The 16,058-nt window shown below is 47.4% G+C and overlaps 1 protein-coding gene across 1 annotated transcript in view; it reads left to right on the plus strand.

The window, feature by feature from the left end:
- The window catches only part of NOL6 (nucleolar protein 6), a 63,585-nt gene that overhangs the window by 16,778 nt on the left and 30,749 nt on the right, over positions 1–16,058 (plus strand). Inside the window, exons 12-19 of the mRNA XM_083575556.1 lie at positions 403–580; positions 1,800–1,922; positions 2,835–2,983; positions 6,190–6,265; positions 8,840–8,980; positions 10,059–10,176; positions 12,518–12,672; positions 15,253–15,416. Of these exons, the coding sequence (XP_083431682.1) occupies positions 403–580; positions 1,800–1,922; positions 2,835–2,983; positions 6,190–6,265; positions 8,840–8,980; positions 10,059–10,176; positions 12,518–12,672; positions 15,253–15,416 (1,104 nt within the window). The remainder of the gene's footprint in view (positions 1–402; positions 581–1,799; positions 1,923–2,834; positions 2,984–6,189; positions 6,266–8,839; positions 8,981–10,058; positions 10,177–12,517; positions 12,673–15,252; positions 15,417–16,058) is intronic.

A 16,058-nucleotide genomic window follows, 5' to 3' on the forward strand; every position in this document is an offset into this window, starting at 1 on the left:
AATGAACCGTGGAAAGAGAAGAAGGGAAGTTATTGATATTTTAAGGTTGTTTAAATGAATATTCTAAATTGTAAAACAGAAGATTTAATAAAAATTATATACAAAAAAAGAAAATAAGTAATACATAACTAAATAAATAAGAATTAATAGTCTGACTTGACCCTATATATAAACATTCAAGAAATGGGTCGACTTGCACATACAGTGGTACCTCGGATTAAGTACTTAATTCGTTCCGGAGGTCCGTTCTTAACCTGAAACTGTTCTTAACCTGAAGCACCGCTTTAGCTAATGGGGCCTCCTGCTGCTGCTGCACCACCGCCGTGCGATTTCTGTTCTCTTCCTGAAGCAAAGTTCTTAACCCGAGGTACTATTTCTCTCTCCCGGCTGCCCTCTCCTCAGCCTCAAGCACGTGTCCAAGCTGCAGGCGGCCTGCAGGAAGATGCAGCTGCTCAACGAGCTGATGGATCGCGGTGGGAATTACGTGGCGGCGACTCTGCCTTTCCTCATCGGCTTGCTGGAACGAGGGCTGTCTCGGAGGATCCTGTTGCTGACGCATGCGCTGCCCCAGACTCAACCAGTAAGTTTTATTTCAGACCATGGTGGTGACAATGATATTTATATTATATTTACATTAAAAACCTGACAGTACCAAATTATCGAAGGGTATTCACCAAAGCCAGACTAAACGTCTTTCCTTCTGCAGTGTTGGACGGCAGGTTGAGAGGAGTTTCCTACCAGGACAGACTTTGCTCGTGTGCTCAGGACATCGATTCCATAAGACATATTTTGCTGCACTGTGCAAAATATGAGCAAGCCAGGGATGAACTGATATTACCCTTGCCTGGTACCCTTTCCTGGGAAAATCAGAGGCTCACTATGTCAGGTTCCTATCGGAAGACCGGACAAACGCTAGAATATTAGCAGTGGCAAAGTTTTTATCGGTGTTTGCAAGAACCAATGATCCCTATCTTTAAGTCTGAACAAAATGCTTGTTTAACCTGGAGGTAGGGTGTCTGAATTGTGCATTGCTTTGTAACAGTTTGTTGGGTCTCTAGACCGTAATAAAGATTGATTGATTGATATTTATTTATACCCCACCGTTTCCCCTGGCAAGGACTCAAGGCGGATTAAATGAGAACAGCTAAAAACATTTTGCGGTGGGGTGGGGGACAACTGAACATTCAGAAGAATATTAAAAGCATACCAGTGTACTGTTGGCACCTGTCTATCTTGGGAGACATTTATACACACAACAACCCTGTCAGGTGGTTTAGGCAGAGAGAGAGCAACTGGCCTGAGGTCACCCAGTGAGCTTCATGGCTGAGCAGGGATTTGAACCCTGGTCTCCCAGGCCCTGTGGTTGCCACGGAGCGCAACCCGAAAATACTTATCCTGAAGCATATTTATCCCGAGGTATGACTGTATTGTGTTTTATGCTCGTTTAGTACGGTATGTAAAACTGGTCTGGGACCATAATAAAATTTATATACAGTGGTACCTCTGGTTGCGAACAGGATCCGTTCCAGAGCCTCGTTCGCAACATGAGCAGAACGCAACCCGCATCTGCGCATGCGCGGGTCGCAATTCACTGCTTCCGCGCATGCGCACGATGCCATTTTGAGCATCTGCGCATGTGCGAGCGGCGAAACCCGGAAGTAACCCTTTCCGGTACTTCCGGGTCGCCGCGGGACGCAACCTGAAAAGATTTAACCTGAAGCCAACGTAACAAGAGGCATGACTATATATCTTTCCAGTGTGGCCGGTCTAATTTTGTTTCTCTCATCTTTTTCGCCCAGTGGCCAATTGATGCTGATCCCCCAAAACACAAGGACATCGGGTCCCTGTCATTCGGACTTTTGTTGAACCTTGAATTTGCCGGCAGCATCCTGGAGAGGGGACCTGGAGGGGACAGACCAGAGGTGAGACTGGAAGAGTTCTCTGGTCCCCATTATTGGTTGCCCAAGAGATTTTCTGCCTACGCTTTTGCCTTCTATTTGTTCCATCTTGTAGGCACAACCCCCTGGTGGTGAAAGTGCGCACTTTGATTTCAGTGGGACTTTTTCAAGGCACGGTTATTCATGAAAGAAACTTCCTTGTCCTGTTTTGCACACCCTTTTTTCTTGCTGAAAAATGATATTTTGGACCCATGGAACTCTCCACCACTGGAGATTCAGTAGGCACCAAATTTTAGCACCTGCTCAAAGCTTTTATATTCTGCCAGGCCTATGCAGGCGATTAAGAAGACATTCACAGTGGCTAATGGATGCCTTTTTTTAGATGTTTCATGGTTTTATTGTATTCTTTTATGTTATTATTGCTGTAAACCACTTTTATGTATTTTTATGACATAGTGGTATACAATTTTTTAAAAATAAATAAACCTATTTAGTGCCGCTTTTGCCTTCTTGCAAATTTCTGAAAAGTTAAAACTCTTTGCAATTGCAAACTCTTTGCAATGCAATTTATTTTTAAAGAATGAAGGTCAGAATCACTTCCTTTTTTCTGCATCCTTTGTAAACAGGATTAGAGTTACCTGTGAAGACAAATTGGCACCTAATGGCCCATTTATATTTGTTTTGGTTCTGCTTTAATTGTTTGGCAGTGGTTGAAAAACACAAACCAAACCCACAGAAGTAAACTTGTACTTGTATCTGTGCACACCCAGGAATTGTGGGCCTGGCCTGCAGAACGTTCCTCTATTTTGTTTTTTTAAATGACTTTTATGAGTATATAAAAATTAATTATGTTCATTTTACTATAAACAAAGAAAGCCTGTGAGAAAGCGAGAGAAATGCCTTTCATTTCCCCTCTCTCGGGGTTTGAACCTGCAGGCGCTGGAGTTTCGGCAGTTTTGGGGGAAGCGATCGGAGCTGAGGCGTTTCCAAGATGGCGCCATCTGCGAGGCCGTTGTGTGGGACGCACCAAACATGAGCCAGAAGCGGCTCATTTCTGAGCAGATCATTCGCCACCTCTTGCAGTTGTGAGTAGCATGCGGGGACTCGGTTTTGGGGGACCCAGAGAAGGCGAAAATGGGGGTTTGTGTTTGTAAGACCATTGGTCACTGGAACGTAACCAGATTGTTGCTGTTGGAGCACCTCTTCTGTCTCCTGGCAGATCAAGAGTAGCAGCTGACTGCAAAGGTTGCAAGGTTTCTAGCTGGGGCATTCAGAATAAGGTCCACTATTTGACTGCTGATTCAGGACCCTAAACTGTGTTTATATAAAATTATATAAATCGACTTTTTATTTTGTTCTGTGTATATTGCCATGTTTTTTGTGTTGCTATGGCCGATGGCTGACGCAATTAAAGTTTCATTCATACATTCATTGGGGAGAAGCTAAAACGTTTGGAGATCTCTAACTTCGAAAAAAGACAGGTGGGCAGCGGACCTATAAAATTATGGACAGCATGGAGAGAGGAAATAGAAGAAAATATTTTGCGTCTGCTATGCATGTTAAGCACGTAAGAACGGGTCAGCAAACTTACTGCGCCTCAGGTTGATGTCTCCAGTGCTGATTGTGCGGAGGGCAGGGGAGCGCATGCCCATACGCGTGCGCACACGCTATTTCCGGTGCACTTCCAGATCGGAGGAGCACCAGAAATAGCTTGTGCGCATGTGCACGGGCCTCCTCCGACCCGGATGTGCACTGCAAATAATGCTTGTGCATGCGCAAATAACCCTTGCGCATGCGCCAATAACACTTGCACATGCGCAAATAACGCTTGCGCATGTGCACAAGCTGTTTCCCGTGCTCCTCCGACCCGGAAGTGGGCAGCCGCACAGCGCAGTGCTGGTACGAGTGGGCGGTGGGGGTTGCCGTGGGCCGGATAAATGAGTCCCTCGGGCCTTATCTGGCCCACGGGCCTTAGCTTGGGGACCCCTGCATAAGAAGATCCTGCTGGTTAGGGTGAACAATAAATAATGATATCACCGGTAACTAGCCATGATGGAGCCAATGCACTGCCTCCGCAGTCAGAGGCAAGATGCTTCTGAATACCAGTTGCTGGAAAATGGAGGGAACGATGGTCTTGGGTTCAAGTTCTGCTTGCAGGTTCCCACAGGTGGGAAGAGGATGCTAAACTAGAGCGGCCATTGGCCTGTTCCAGCAGACTCGACTTACTTTCTTACCACGTTCTTGTGTTACGAATGCAAAATATATTTCCTGTGTCTCCTCTCTTCATATTATTCATAAAACATAAAATCGGATGGAGCTGGGGTCTAAACCACTGAGCCTTTGGGGCTTGCCGATCAGAAGGTCATTGGTTCGAATCCCTGTAATGGAGTGAGCTTCCATTGCTCCATCCCTGCTCCTGCCAACCTAGCAGTTCAAAAGCATACCAGTGCGAGTAGATAAATCGGTACCACTGCGGCAGGAAGGTAAACGGTGTTTCCATGCGCTCTGGTTTCCATCACGTTGTCCCGTTGCGCCAGAAGCGGTTTAGTCCTGCTGGCCACATGACCCGGAAAGCTGCTTGTGGATAAATGCCGGCTCCCTCGGCCTGAAAGCGAGATGAGCGCCGCAACCCCATAGTCGCCTTTGACTGGACTTAACCATCCAGGGGTCCTTTACCTTTACCTTTACCTTATACTACAGTCATACCTTGGGTTACAGACGCTTCGGGTTGTGCATTTTCGGATTGCGCACTGCGCCAAACCCAGAAGTACCAGAACAGGTTACTTCTGAGTTTCAGCGCTCGTGCATGTGCAGAAGCGCTAAATCTCACTTTGCGCATGCGCAGAAGCGCTGAATCGCAACCTGTGTGTGCGCGGACACTGTGCTGCGGGTTGCGAACGTGCCTCCCGCACGGATCATGTTCGCAACCCGAGCGTCCACTGTATTCATAATTTCATAGATCCACTAACTTCTCCCACACTAGTTGTGGCACTGGAACATAAGTTTTTTTGAAGCAGTGTACAGTGGTGCCCCGCAAGACGAACGCCTCGCAAGACGGAAAACCCGCTAGACGAAAGGGTTTTCCGTTTTGGAGGCGCTTCGCAAAAGGATTTCCCTATGGGCTTCCTTCGCAAGACGAAAGCCCATAGGGAAATCTCCAGGACAGCGGGGAAGCGCAGCACGTCTTCCCCACTGTCCTCGGACCTCCTCCGAAGGCTGGCGGTGGGGCGGAGAGACCTCCTCCCGCCGCCAGCCTTCGGAAGGCTGCTCCGAAGGCTGGCGGTGGGGCGGAGAGACCTTCTCCCCGCGCCAGCCTTCGGATGGCTGTCCTGAAGACTTGCGGTGGGAGGAGGGTTTTCCTTCCCACCGCCAACATTCAGAATGCTGTTCTGAATGTTGGCGGTGGGGAGGAAAAACCCTCCTCCCACCGCAAGCCCCGGGAACAGAGGAGAAGCGCTGCGCGCCTTCCCCTCTGTTCCCGGACCTGTCCTGAAGGCTTGCGGTGGGGAGAAAAGCCCTTCTCCGCACCGCCAGCCTGGCAAGCAGTCTCAATAGGAACGCATTAATTGATTTTCAATGCATTCCTATGGGAAACCGTGCTTCGCAAGACGAAAAACTCGCAAGAAGAAAAAACTTGCGGAACGAATTAATTTCGTCTTGCGAGGCACCACTGTACCTTTAGTATCGGACAAACCACAGGGTGGGCCTGTTGTTGTCAGCGGCTGTACTCAGGGCTATTCTTCTAGAAAAGGAGGTGCCAGAACTCACCGCCAACGCCCCCTTTGTTTTATTATAATGCCGCCCACCTGAAAGATGCTGGAACTGAGCTCCTGCAAGCTCTGGCTGAAAAAACGCCCCATCTGTACTCATGGGCTGTCCACTGTTGGCAACAGGATACTGGGCCAAATGGTCTGAGCCCACCAAAGTAATTCAGGCGGCAGCCTTGGCTGGTCCCAGAGGAAGCTGGTGCTCTTTTGCCCGTGCCACCACAACCTCCTTAGTTGCCGATGCCACCATCATCCTGTGAAGGCTGGCGAATTATCTCTCCTAACAGAACATTGCGTAAAGAAACCCCCATGTTCTGCAGGCTCTCCTCACTGGGTGCATTTATGACTTTTGTGGTTTCACCAGGCATTGAGCCCACATAGGCTCTCCCAAGCTTTTATCAATGTCTTTGAAAAAACATTAGAAACTTCGTTTTAAAAAAAGAAAAGAGAGTTGATTAGAAGAAAGGAGCGCGTTCCCTGTTTAAAAGCCTTTCATGGTTTGGCTCTCTCTTATCTTTCTGCAGACACATGGACATTCCAGAAACTTCCATCTGCTACACAGGTGCCCTGCTGGAGCCTGTGATCAAGATGGGGCGTGAAGTAAGCAGCTTCTTTCTCCTCTGTGAATTCATGTCCTTTGAAATTCGGTGGAACTTCCCCTTCCTCTCCTCTCCCCTTGTCCCCACCCCCAGGAAATCTGTTCCATAGGGCACAGGGAAAGCTGAGAAAGTCTGTTTTGGAAGCACAATGGCAAAGTATGTATGGATGTATGTATGTACAGTCATACCTTGGGTTCCAGACGCTTCAGGTTGCGTTTTTTTGGGTTACGGACTGCCGGAACCCGGAAGTACCGGAACGGGTTACTTCGGGTTTCGGCGGTCATGCATGCACAGAAGCACTAAATCACACTTTGCGCATGCGCAGAAGTGCCGAATCGCAACCCTTGCGTGTGCTGCTGCAGGTTGCAAACGCTGTGGGTTGTGAACATGATCTGTGCGGGATCCACTGTATGTATGTATGTATGGATGGATGGATATATTAAATGTGCATACCGACTTTCATCTGAAGATCACAGAGGGGTTCACAACACAAAAATGCAACATGAAAACATAAAATACGTAATGAAATAAAAGCAAACCAATTACCCCCCCGCAACACTTTAAAAAAGCCATAGATTGTTGTCTCCTTCAAAAAATGGGAATGCAGGCTCCATTGATCGACACCTCCTCTGCTTTATGAGGAACTGCTAAGAGAGCTGGGCATGTTTAGCCTGGAGAAGAGGAGGTTAAGGGGTGATATGATAGCCATGTTCAAATATATAAAAGGATGTCACATAGAGGAGGGAGAAAGGTTGTTTTCTGCTGCTCCAGAGAAGCGGACACGGAGCAATGGATCCAAACTACAAGAAAGAAGATTCCACCTAAACATGAGGAAGAACTTCCTGACAGTAAGAGCTGTTGGACAGTGGCATTTGCTGCCAAGGAGTGTGGTGGAGTCTCCTTCTTTGGAGGTCTTTAAGCAGAGGCTTGACAACCATATGTCAGGAGTGCTCTGATGGTGTTTCCTGCTTGGCAGGGGGTTGGACTCGATGGCCCTTGTGGTCTCTTCCAACTCTATGATTCTGCCCTGTTAAGTCACATCCACACCATATGTTTAAAGTGCATTGATACCACTTGTGCCTTCCCCCAAAGTATTCTGGGAGCTGTAGTTTGTTAAGGGTGCTGAGAGATGTTTAGCAGATTCCACAGAACTACAATTCCCAGAGTTCCCTGTGAAGAGAGACTGACTGTTACAGCCCTATTGAGAATGGCAGCTCTCAGTTCTGTGTTGTTGTTTTCCTGGTGTCTGCCTTTTTTCGTTAAGGGCAGCTATGAGAGCAACTTCCCCGAATCACTAATTGCAGGTTTTGGATGAGAGTTGTTGGGGTATCAGTGTGGTGATGGGGAATCGTTAGCCCAGTTCCCCTTGTGCCATGGTCCTCATTCTGATCAGAGAGGCCCATGCAGCTGCTGTTTCAGGAAAACCCAGAAACCAGCCTTGTTAAATGCATTCACAGATTGAACCTCTACTTTCGTATCCCCCTAGATACAGAATCTTTGGGTTACTGCCACGGCAAACCCGGACATGTATACTTCTGGGTTTCGCCATGCGTGCATGCGCAGAAGCACTCAGTCGCTGCGTGCACGGAAGTGCGTCTCTATTTACGTAATTTTCAGGGTGCAAACGGACCCCCGGAACGAATTAAGTTCTTATCCGGAGGTCCACTGTATTCTCTAGTTTGGTAGTTATCCTCCTGTAAAGGGCAGTGTCTATTGTGCCAAAATAAAAAGGTCAGGTGGTTATGTCACATGGCTGTGTCCAGGCTGGTCTGCAGGTGGCAGCCTTCAGCTGCGATATTTCGGACGGGAGTGCGTTGCAATCTGCTTTAGATCTGCTTTCTTTAAGGGAGCATCAAACCGACTGCCAAAATCCAGTTTCTCCTAAGAAACCGGTGGTCTCACGCTGCAAGCACGCGTGGGAGACAGTCTCTTTCCACATGTGTTGTGCATGGTCTCCCCACACATCTGGGCACTCCCTGTGGGACTGGCAGACTTTTCCAGATCTCCCCCCTCACACACACAAAAGTGGAAGGTTGAGGTTTCGGACTGTCCATTTGGCTAACTTAGACAAAAAGTGTCTCCCAAATTCCGGCCGATTCACACTTCTCCAGATTTTCCCCAGCCAACAAATGCAGATTTCGTATGCCATGTTTTATATACTCATGTTCTCCCAACTAGGCCCTTTTGAAAGATATCCTGCTGCAGATTGAGAGGCACAGACAAGATGGATCTTTTGCTATGAGCTGGATGAATATAACTAGTTTTAAATGTTTTGGACTACAGCTCCTGCCTCCCCACCCTCAACCAGCTATCTCTCTTTAATTTAGTAGCATGTAAGGGTCAGGAGGGGACGCTGGTGGTGCTCTTTATTGGATGGATTTTCCCCCTAAATTGATTTCTGATTTCTGAATTTATTGTTATTCACATTTTATACTGTCTTTTATGCTATTTTTTTTGTTGCATCAATTAAGTGTTTTAAATTTGTTGTTGGCCGCCCTGAGCCCGGTTCTCTGAACCGGGAAGGGTGGAGTATAAATAAAAAAATTATTATTATTATTATTATTGTCTTGAACAGCCGGCAGGTACTGGTGAGGAGGCCATGCTGAGCGTCGTCCGCTCGTACGACGACTTGAGCCGCAAGCTGTGGAAACTGGAGGGGCTGCCGCTGACGGTGACGTCCGTGCAGGGGGCTCACCCTGCCCTCCGATATACCGATGTGAGTTTGAGCCAACGGAAGGGGGGCTGTCGGAGGACACGCTCCGTCTGTTTAGACGGGTTTCCTGCGCCAGAATGCACGCTTCCGTGGCAACGGTTTTCGTGGCGGGGCAGATTGCGAGGGAGGCAGGTGCATAAGGAATATTGTGCATTAGGATTTGGCCACCCTGGGGGTGGGGGTGGGAATCTGTTGGGATACTGCCAGGGAGACGGGGGCTTCAGGCAGGCCCCCAGCTGGCTCCGGACGATCACCGGTTTCCCGTGGAACAGCACCCGTCAGTTAGCGACACAAGCCTCAGATACGTTCCAAGACCCATGCACAACCTTTCCGCAGAGGGTTTAATCATCCACGATGGAAAATTCAGACAGAGAGAGCATATTTACAGCTTTATTCAGCGTAGTCAGGAACAAAGGAAAAACATGACTGCATCCCTTCGTCTCCAGCGAAAACAGGTGGAGACCAAAGGTGGCCAAAGTCTTGGAGCCTCAGCTTCAGGATCTGTCCTTCCAGTGAGCACTCAGGGCTGATTTCCTTCAGAATGGATAGGTTTGATCTTCTTGCAGTCCATGGGACTCTCAAGAGTCTCCTCCAGCACCAGAATTCAAAAGCATCAATTCTTCAGCGATCAGCCTTCTTTATGGTCCAGCTCTCACTTCCATACATCACTACTGGGAAAACCATGGCTAACTATATGGACCTTTGTCTGTATTTCATTTCATTTATATATATATATATATATATATATATATATATATATATATATATATATGTGTGTGTGTGTGTGTGTGTGTGTGTGCGCGCGCGCGCGCGCGTGTATATATATAAAAAAATTATTATTTATTATTATTATCATCAGCCCCCGGTGAATTCTGCCTTTTAAATGTCTAACAAAGGTGTCCCAGAGAGCCATTGGCCACCCAGCTTCCTTGCAGCGCCTTACAATTGGAGACTGGGCATTTTCTGGCAGGGTGTGTGTGTGTGTGTGTGTGTGCCCTGAGGATGTGCTGCTACCTCAAGATCATGCATGGGTTCCCCTTTTTCTTGCTCCTCTTAACGTGCCTTCCTGGTTCTTTCTCAGGTCTTCCCTCCGGTGCCCGTGAAACCAGATTATGCCTACCATGCCAGGATCGAGGACCGGGAGTCTCTTCTGCCCTTGGCGGAGAAGCCGTGCCCGGCTTATTTAGCACCAGTGAAAGGCAAGGATGGGTAATGTGGGTGACACTGTCTCAAAGTGGGCAAGGGGCATTGTGAGTCCCCCTTACTGCTACTTCATTTTGTAGTAACCAAACAAACCCCTGTGTTTCAAAGAGAACGTCAGCAATGTCTAGGCAACGCAATGACCATGTACATACGCAATAGACAATTTTTTTTAAATCTTTTTTATTTTCAATGCAAAATTACAACAAAAATTACAAACATTAAATCCAAAATAAAACTATACAAACAAGAAAGAAAAACACAAAAAAGGAAAAAAGAAAGAAAAGCACACCTCTACAAATAAAACCATATCTTCATTCTAATCTAGTTATTACATACATATACACATACTGATTTCCTTCCTTTGTTCTAAGACCTCAACAATTTTACTCTTTCTAAATTGTTGTGTCTAATGTAGATTACCTCTATCTTTATACTTTTTACATCATTTTTCTTTAACCCTGCAAAGCATCATTCATTACATAGACAATCTTTATAGAATTCCTTCAAACCGTAACAGGTCCAAAATGAAATCTTTAGTCTCAAAGTCTCTGGAAATCTTTAAATGAAGCGAGGTGCCAGACTTTGTAGTGTGACAGACAAGCTGTGAAGCTTTGTGTATTCAGCAAATATGATGTCCAACACTGAACAGTGATTCCGGATATTGACTACTGTTTCGTAGAATTCTTCGTCAGCGTGGTGGGAGGATATAGAATTGCTTCATAAACCCATCTTATTTCGAATGAATGTATGTAAATGAAAATATCAAATGCTGTGGAACAGTGCTCATGTAATAATGGCACTGTTCCACAGCATTTAATATTTTCATTTACAGTGGTACCTCTGGTTGTGATCTGGATCCGTTCTGGAGCCCCGTTTGCAACCTGAAAGGAACGCAACCCGCATCTGCACGTGCGGGTCGCGATTTGCCGCTTCTGCGCTTGCGTGTGACGTCATTTTGCGTGTCTGCGCATACGTGAGCGGCGAAACCCAGAAGCAGTGGCGTAGCGTGGGTTGTCAGCACCCGGGGCAAGTAATTTGCGCCCCCTAACCCGTGGATTTGCGCCCCTAACCCTAACCCCCAGATGTTGCACCCGGTGCGGCCGGCCCCCCCTGCACCCCCCACGCTACGCCACTGCCCAGAAGTAACCCTTTCCAGTACTTCGGGACGCAACCTGAAAAGACATATCCCGCAGCGTTCACAACCTGAGGTATAACTGTACATACATTCATTCAAAATGAATCAGAGAGCGGGAAGACCAAAATTTTAATAAGGAATGGGGAAAATTTATAACTTATCTTAACAACCACTGTAAACAATTAAAATTGGTAGTAGGATTAGAATATCACTTGTAATCTAGTGGTGAGTTTTGGACACAATGGCGAGGTAAAAGATTTGGATTATTATAAAAGATGCGAGAGGAAATGATTATAATAATAATAATTATTTATACCCCACCCATCTGGCTGGGTTTCCCCAGCCACTCTGGGCGGCTTCCAACAAAATATTAAAATACAATAGTCCACCAAACATTAAAAGCGTTCCTAAACAGGGCTGTGAAGGCAAGTTTATTTAGTCATTTATTCTACTTAATGAAAATAAATAATAATAATAATAATAATAATAATAATAATAATAATAATAATAATAATAATAAAATTGTTTGTACCCCGTCTATCTGACTGGGTCTCCCCATCCGCTCTGGGCGGCTTCCAACAAAGATTAAAAATACATTAAAATGTCACACATTAAAAACTTCCCTGAACAGGGCTGCCTTCAGATGTCTTCTAAAAGTCTGGTAGTTGTTCTTCTCTTTGACTTCTGGTGGGAGGACGTTCCACAGGGCGGGCGCCACCACCGAGAAGGCCCTCTGCCTGGTTCCCTGTAACTTGGCTTCTCGCAGTGAGGGAACTGATTCACAATAGGACCCACAAAGGGGAGGAGTGGGAAGTCCAGGAGATTCCTTGGAATCTTGTTGGATAATGTGAATGGAAAGTTTCAATTTCAAAAACCAAAAAAATGAATTGAGAAAAAGAGAAGAAGTTAGGTTATCCCTGTCCAGACTGGGGCACAGCTGGGCCACCAGCCGAAGCTGATGGAAGTCACCCCATGCTTCCAAGGCGACCTGGGCTTCGGACAACAGCAAGGGGTCCAGGAGTACCCCCAAGCTACGTACCCGCTCCTTCAGAAAAAGTGTAACCCCATCAACCTCCCGGCCATCTGCTCTAGGGAACACTGCTTCAGTCTTATCTGAATCTTCACCTGCCCTTCTCCTGCTTCCACGCTGCTCCTTGCGCCTTCCGTTAACTCTTTTGCCTCCTCCTTCCCTCTTGCACCAGTGATCTGCCACCTGGAGGGGAGCGGGCAGTGGCCTCAGAGCAAGGAAGCCATCCGGCGGGTCAAGGCCGCCTTCCAGCTGCGGCTGGCAGAACTTCTCCACCAGCAGCACCATCTGCTCTGCAGGGCTTCGCCCACCTACACGGACGTGTATAAGGTAATTGTGCCAGAGGGTGGGTGTGTTTGTGCACATTTGGCCCCCGCAGATGCGCAGGAAGGTGGAAGCCGTTGCGTTGCGAAATATGACCTGCTATCTTGAGAGAGAGATGGGAAGCAGGACTTACTCCATCAGTTCCACTGTGACAGGCCAGCTCCATCAAGCCTTCTCTCCTGTCACCTGGGGGCAACCATGACATCCGGCCGCCTCGCTGGGAGAGATGGAAAGCAGAAGGCTCAGCCGGTCCACCAGGCTCCTCCTACGCCTGAGCTATGCAAGCTGGCCATTATAAGAACGGACTTTTATATATTCGTGCTTGGGTTTGATTTCTTCCTCTGCCCTCCTCGCACCTTTTCCCTTGTGTGTCGTGTTTCTTTAGAGCATAAGCCTGTGGGCATGGGCTAATAATAATAGTAATAATAATAATAATAATAATTTAATAATTTATTTATACTCCTCCCATCTGGTTGGATTTCCCCAGCCACTCTCGGCGGCTTCCAACAGATTACAGTCATACCTCGGGTTACAGACGCTTCAGGTTGCGTTTTTTTTGGGTTACGGACTGCCAAAAATGGGTTACTTCCGGGTTTTGGCGGTCGCGCATGCACAGAAACGCTAAAACACGCTTTGCACATGTGCAGAAGCGCTGAATCGCAATCTGCGCATGGGGGTTGCAAACGTGCATACTGCATGGATCACGTTTGCAACCCTAGAGTCCACTGTATTAAAAACACAATAAAACATCAAAAACTTCCCTAAACAGGGCTACCTTTCAGATGTCTTCTAAAAGTCAGACGGTTGTTTATTTCGTTGACATTCCTTGACTACCGAGAAGGCCCTCTGCCTGGTTCCCTGTAGCCTCACTTCTCGCAGCGAGGGAACTGCCAGAAGGCCCTCGGAGCTGGACCTCAGTGTCCGGGCTGAACGATGGAGGTGGAGACACTCCTTCAGGTCTACTGGGCCGAGGCCGTTTAGGGCTTTAAAGGTCAGCTGTATTGTTTTAACGTCATTTTGGGAGCAGGGCTGAAGAGCAGTGTACACAATTGTAACAATTTCACACACAGACTCCTCCCGATAAATCTGAAGCAAATCTGAAGCAAATTCAGAATATTGCCCCTAGCTTTGGGCGCCTATTCCACCCTGCTCTCCTCAGCAGCACCCAGCACCACACATTCCATAATCTTGAAGGGATTTTGGCTCTCTGGGACCCTTTTCCTGCTACAAACTTCGCTTGACTTTGTGGTTGGTGTTTGGTGGACTCATCTCTCAGCCTCTCGCATGGAGAAGATGACTCTCTAAGGGCTGAGATTAAGGACTTCTGGTTTTCTGATGTTCATCTCGCACGACCCGTGTGTAAAGTTCACCATCAGGTCCAGAAAGGCCACCTTCCCCTGACTTTTTGGTGCAAATTGGTCTCTTGCCTTCTTTTGCACCCTAATTGTATTTATTTATTAAATTTGTATACCCATAGGTCTCAGGGCAGTTCACAACATAAAATTACAATATAAAAAACACAGACTACATAATAAGAGACCTACATTGGCTCCCAGTATGTTTCTGAGCACAATTCAAAGTGTTGGTGTTGACCTTTAAAGCCCTAAACAGCCTTGGTCCAATATACCTTAAGGAGCATCTCCACCCCCTTCGTTCCACCTGGATGCTGAGGTCCAGCGCCGAGGGCCTTCTGGCGGTTCCCTCATTGCAAGAAGCGAAGTTACAGGGAACCAGGCAGAGGGCCTTCTCGGTAGTGGCACCCTCCCTGTGGAAAACCCTCCCATCAGATGTCAAAGAGATAAACAACTACCTGACATTTAGAAGACATCTGAAGGCATCCCTGTTCAGGGAAGTTTTTAATGTGTGACATTTTAATGTATTTTTCATCTTTGTTGGAAGCCGCCCAGAGTGGCTGGGGAAACCCTGCCAGATGGGTGGGGTACAAATAAATTATTATTATTATTATTATTATTATTAAAACAAAAGCAAAGACAACTCAATGATCTTCCCTCCCACAAAACATTTAAAAGGGCACCATAAGTTGAAGGCCTGCTTGAAGGGGGAATGTTTTTGCCTTGAAGTTCTGCTGCTCCTGAGATTTTCTTTACTTTTGCGCTTTTAATTTAACATTTCTAATTTACTGCACGTGGCTCTGAATTGCGATATTTTATGGAACTCGCCCTGGGGTCATTAGGTGAAGAGCAGGCTTTCAGCATGGACCCAAGACGGTGGGTTGAAGTTGAATGTTGGAATATTCAGGACTGCGGAACTCCCTCCCACAAGAGACAGTGATGATCACAAACTTAGATTAGGGAAACGTATGGAGGAGAAGGCTAGGAATGGCTGCTAGCCATGTTGGCTGTGCCCTGCCCTCCAGGGTCAAAGGCAGCAAAGCTACAGAATCCCAGTTGCTGGAAACTGCAGGATGGGAAGGGAGGTCTTGTGTTCGAATCCTGCTCGCTGGTTTCCCACAGGCATCGGCTTTGCCCCTGCGAGACCAGGATGCTGGGCTAATGAGCCATTGGCCTGATCCAGCAGCCTCTTAAGAAGCAAATAATTTCTCCTCCTGTTCCTCCTCTTTCTCAGGAGGGCTATGTCTTCCGCCTCCAAGTGGCTTACCACCGAGAGCCCCAAATCCTGAAGGAGGTGGTCACCCCCACAGGCATGCTGAAACACGAGGTGACGGAAGAATCCGTGCAGCTGGAAGTGGAGACGCTGCACCTGCCGTTCTTGACCAGCTCACTTCACGGGTAAGCGGGGAGTGGTCTCCAATTCTCAGATGATGCCTGCAAGACACAATGGCCGTGGTGTTCCCATGAATCCCAATTGATGGGAATCACAAGGGCAGAGAGCATTGCTTGTGCACTGCGGTCTTTCTTGTGGGCTTACAACAACAACAAAACAACAAATATAATAATAATAATACAGTGGTACCACTGGATGCGAACAGGATCCGTTCCGGAGCCCCATTCGCATCCTGAAGTGAACGCAGCCCGTGTCTGCGCGTGCGTGGTTCACGATTCGCCACTTCTGTGCATGCGTGTGATGTCATTTTGAGCGTCTGCACATGCACGAGCAGCAAAACCCAGAAGTAACCTGTTCCGTTACTTCTGGGTTGCCGCAGAACGCAACCTGAAAACGCTCAACCTGAAGCTACTTTAACCCAAGGTATGACTGTAATAATAATGCCATCCATCTATCTTGGGAGACAATGGAGGAATGTGCCTTTGGGGGTGAAGTCGAACTATTGGGAGGTTCAGAACCTGCTGTGGCTGTATTGACCGACGTGGGAGAGACATGTTTTGTTGCAGCTGGGGCAAATGAAGGCGTCCAGTTGTCCATGGCATTTCTTCTCTCTGCACTCCTCCCAGTGGTCAGTCCTCCTCTGGTCA

Source organism: Podarcis filfolensis (assembly GCF_964270895.1).
Source record: "Podarcis filfolensis genome assembly, chromosome: 11".
NCBI classification, from domain to species: domain Eukaryota; kingdom Metazoa; phylum Chordata; class Lepidosauria; order Squamata; family Lacertidae; genus Podarcis; species Podarcis filfolensis.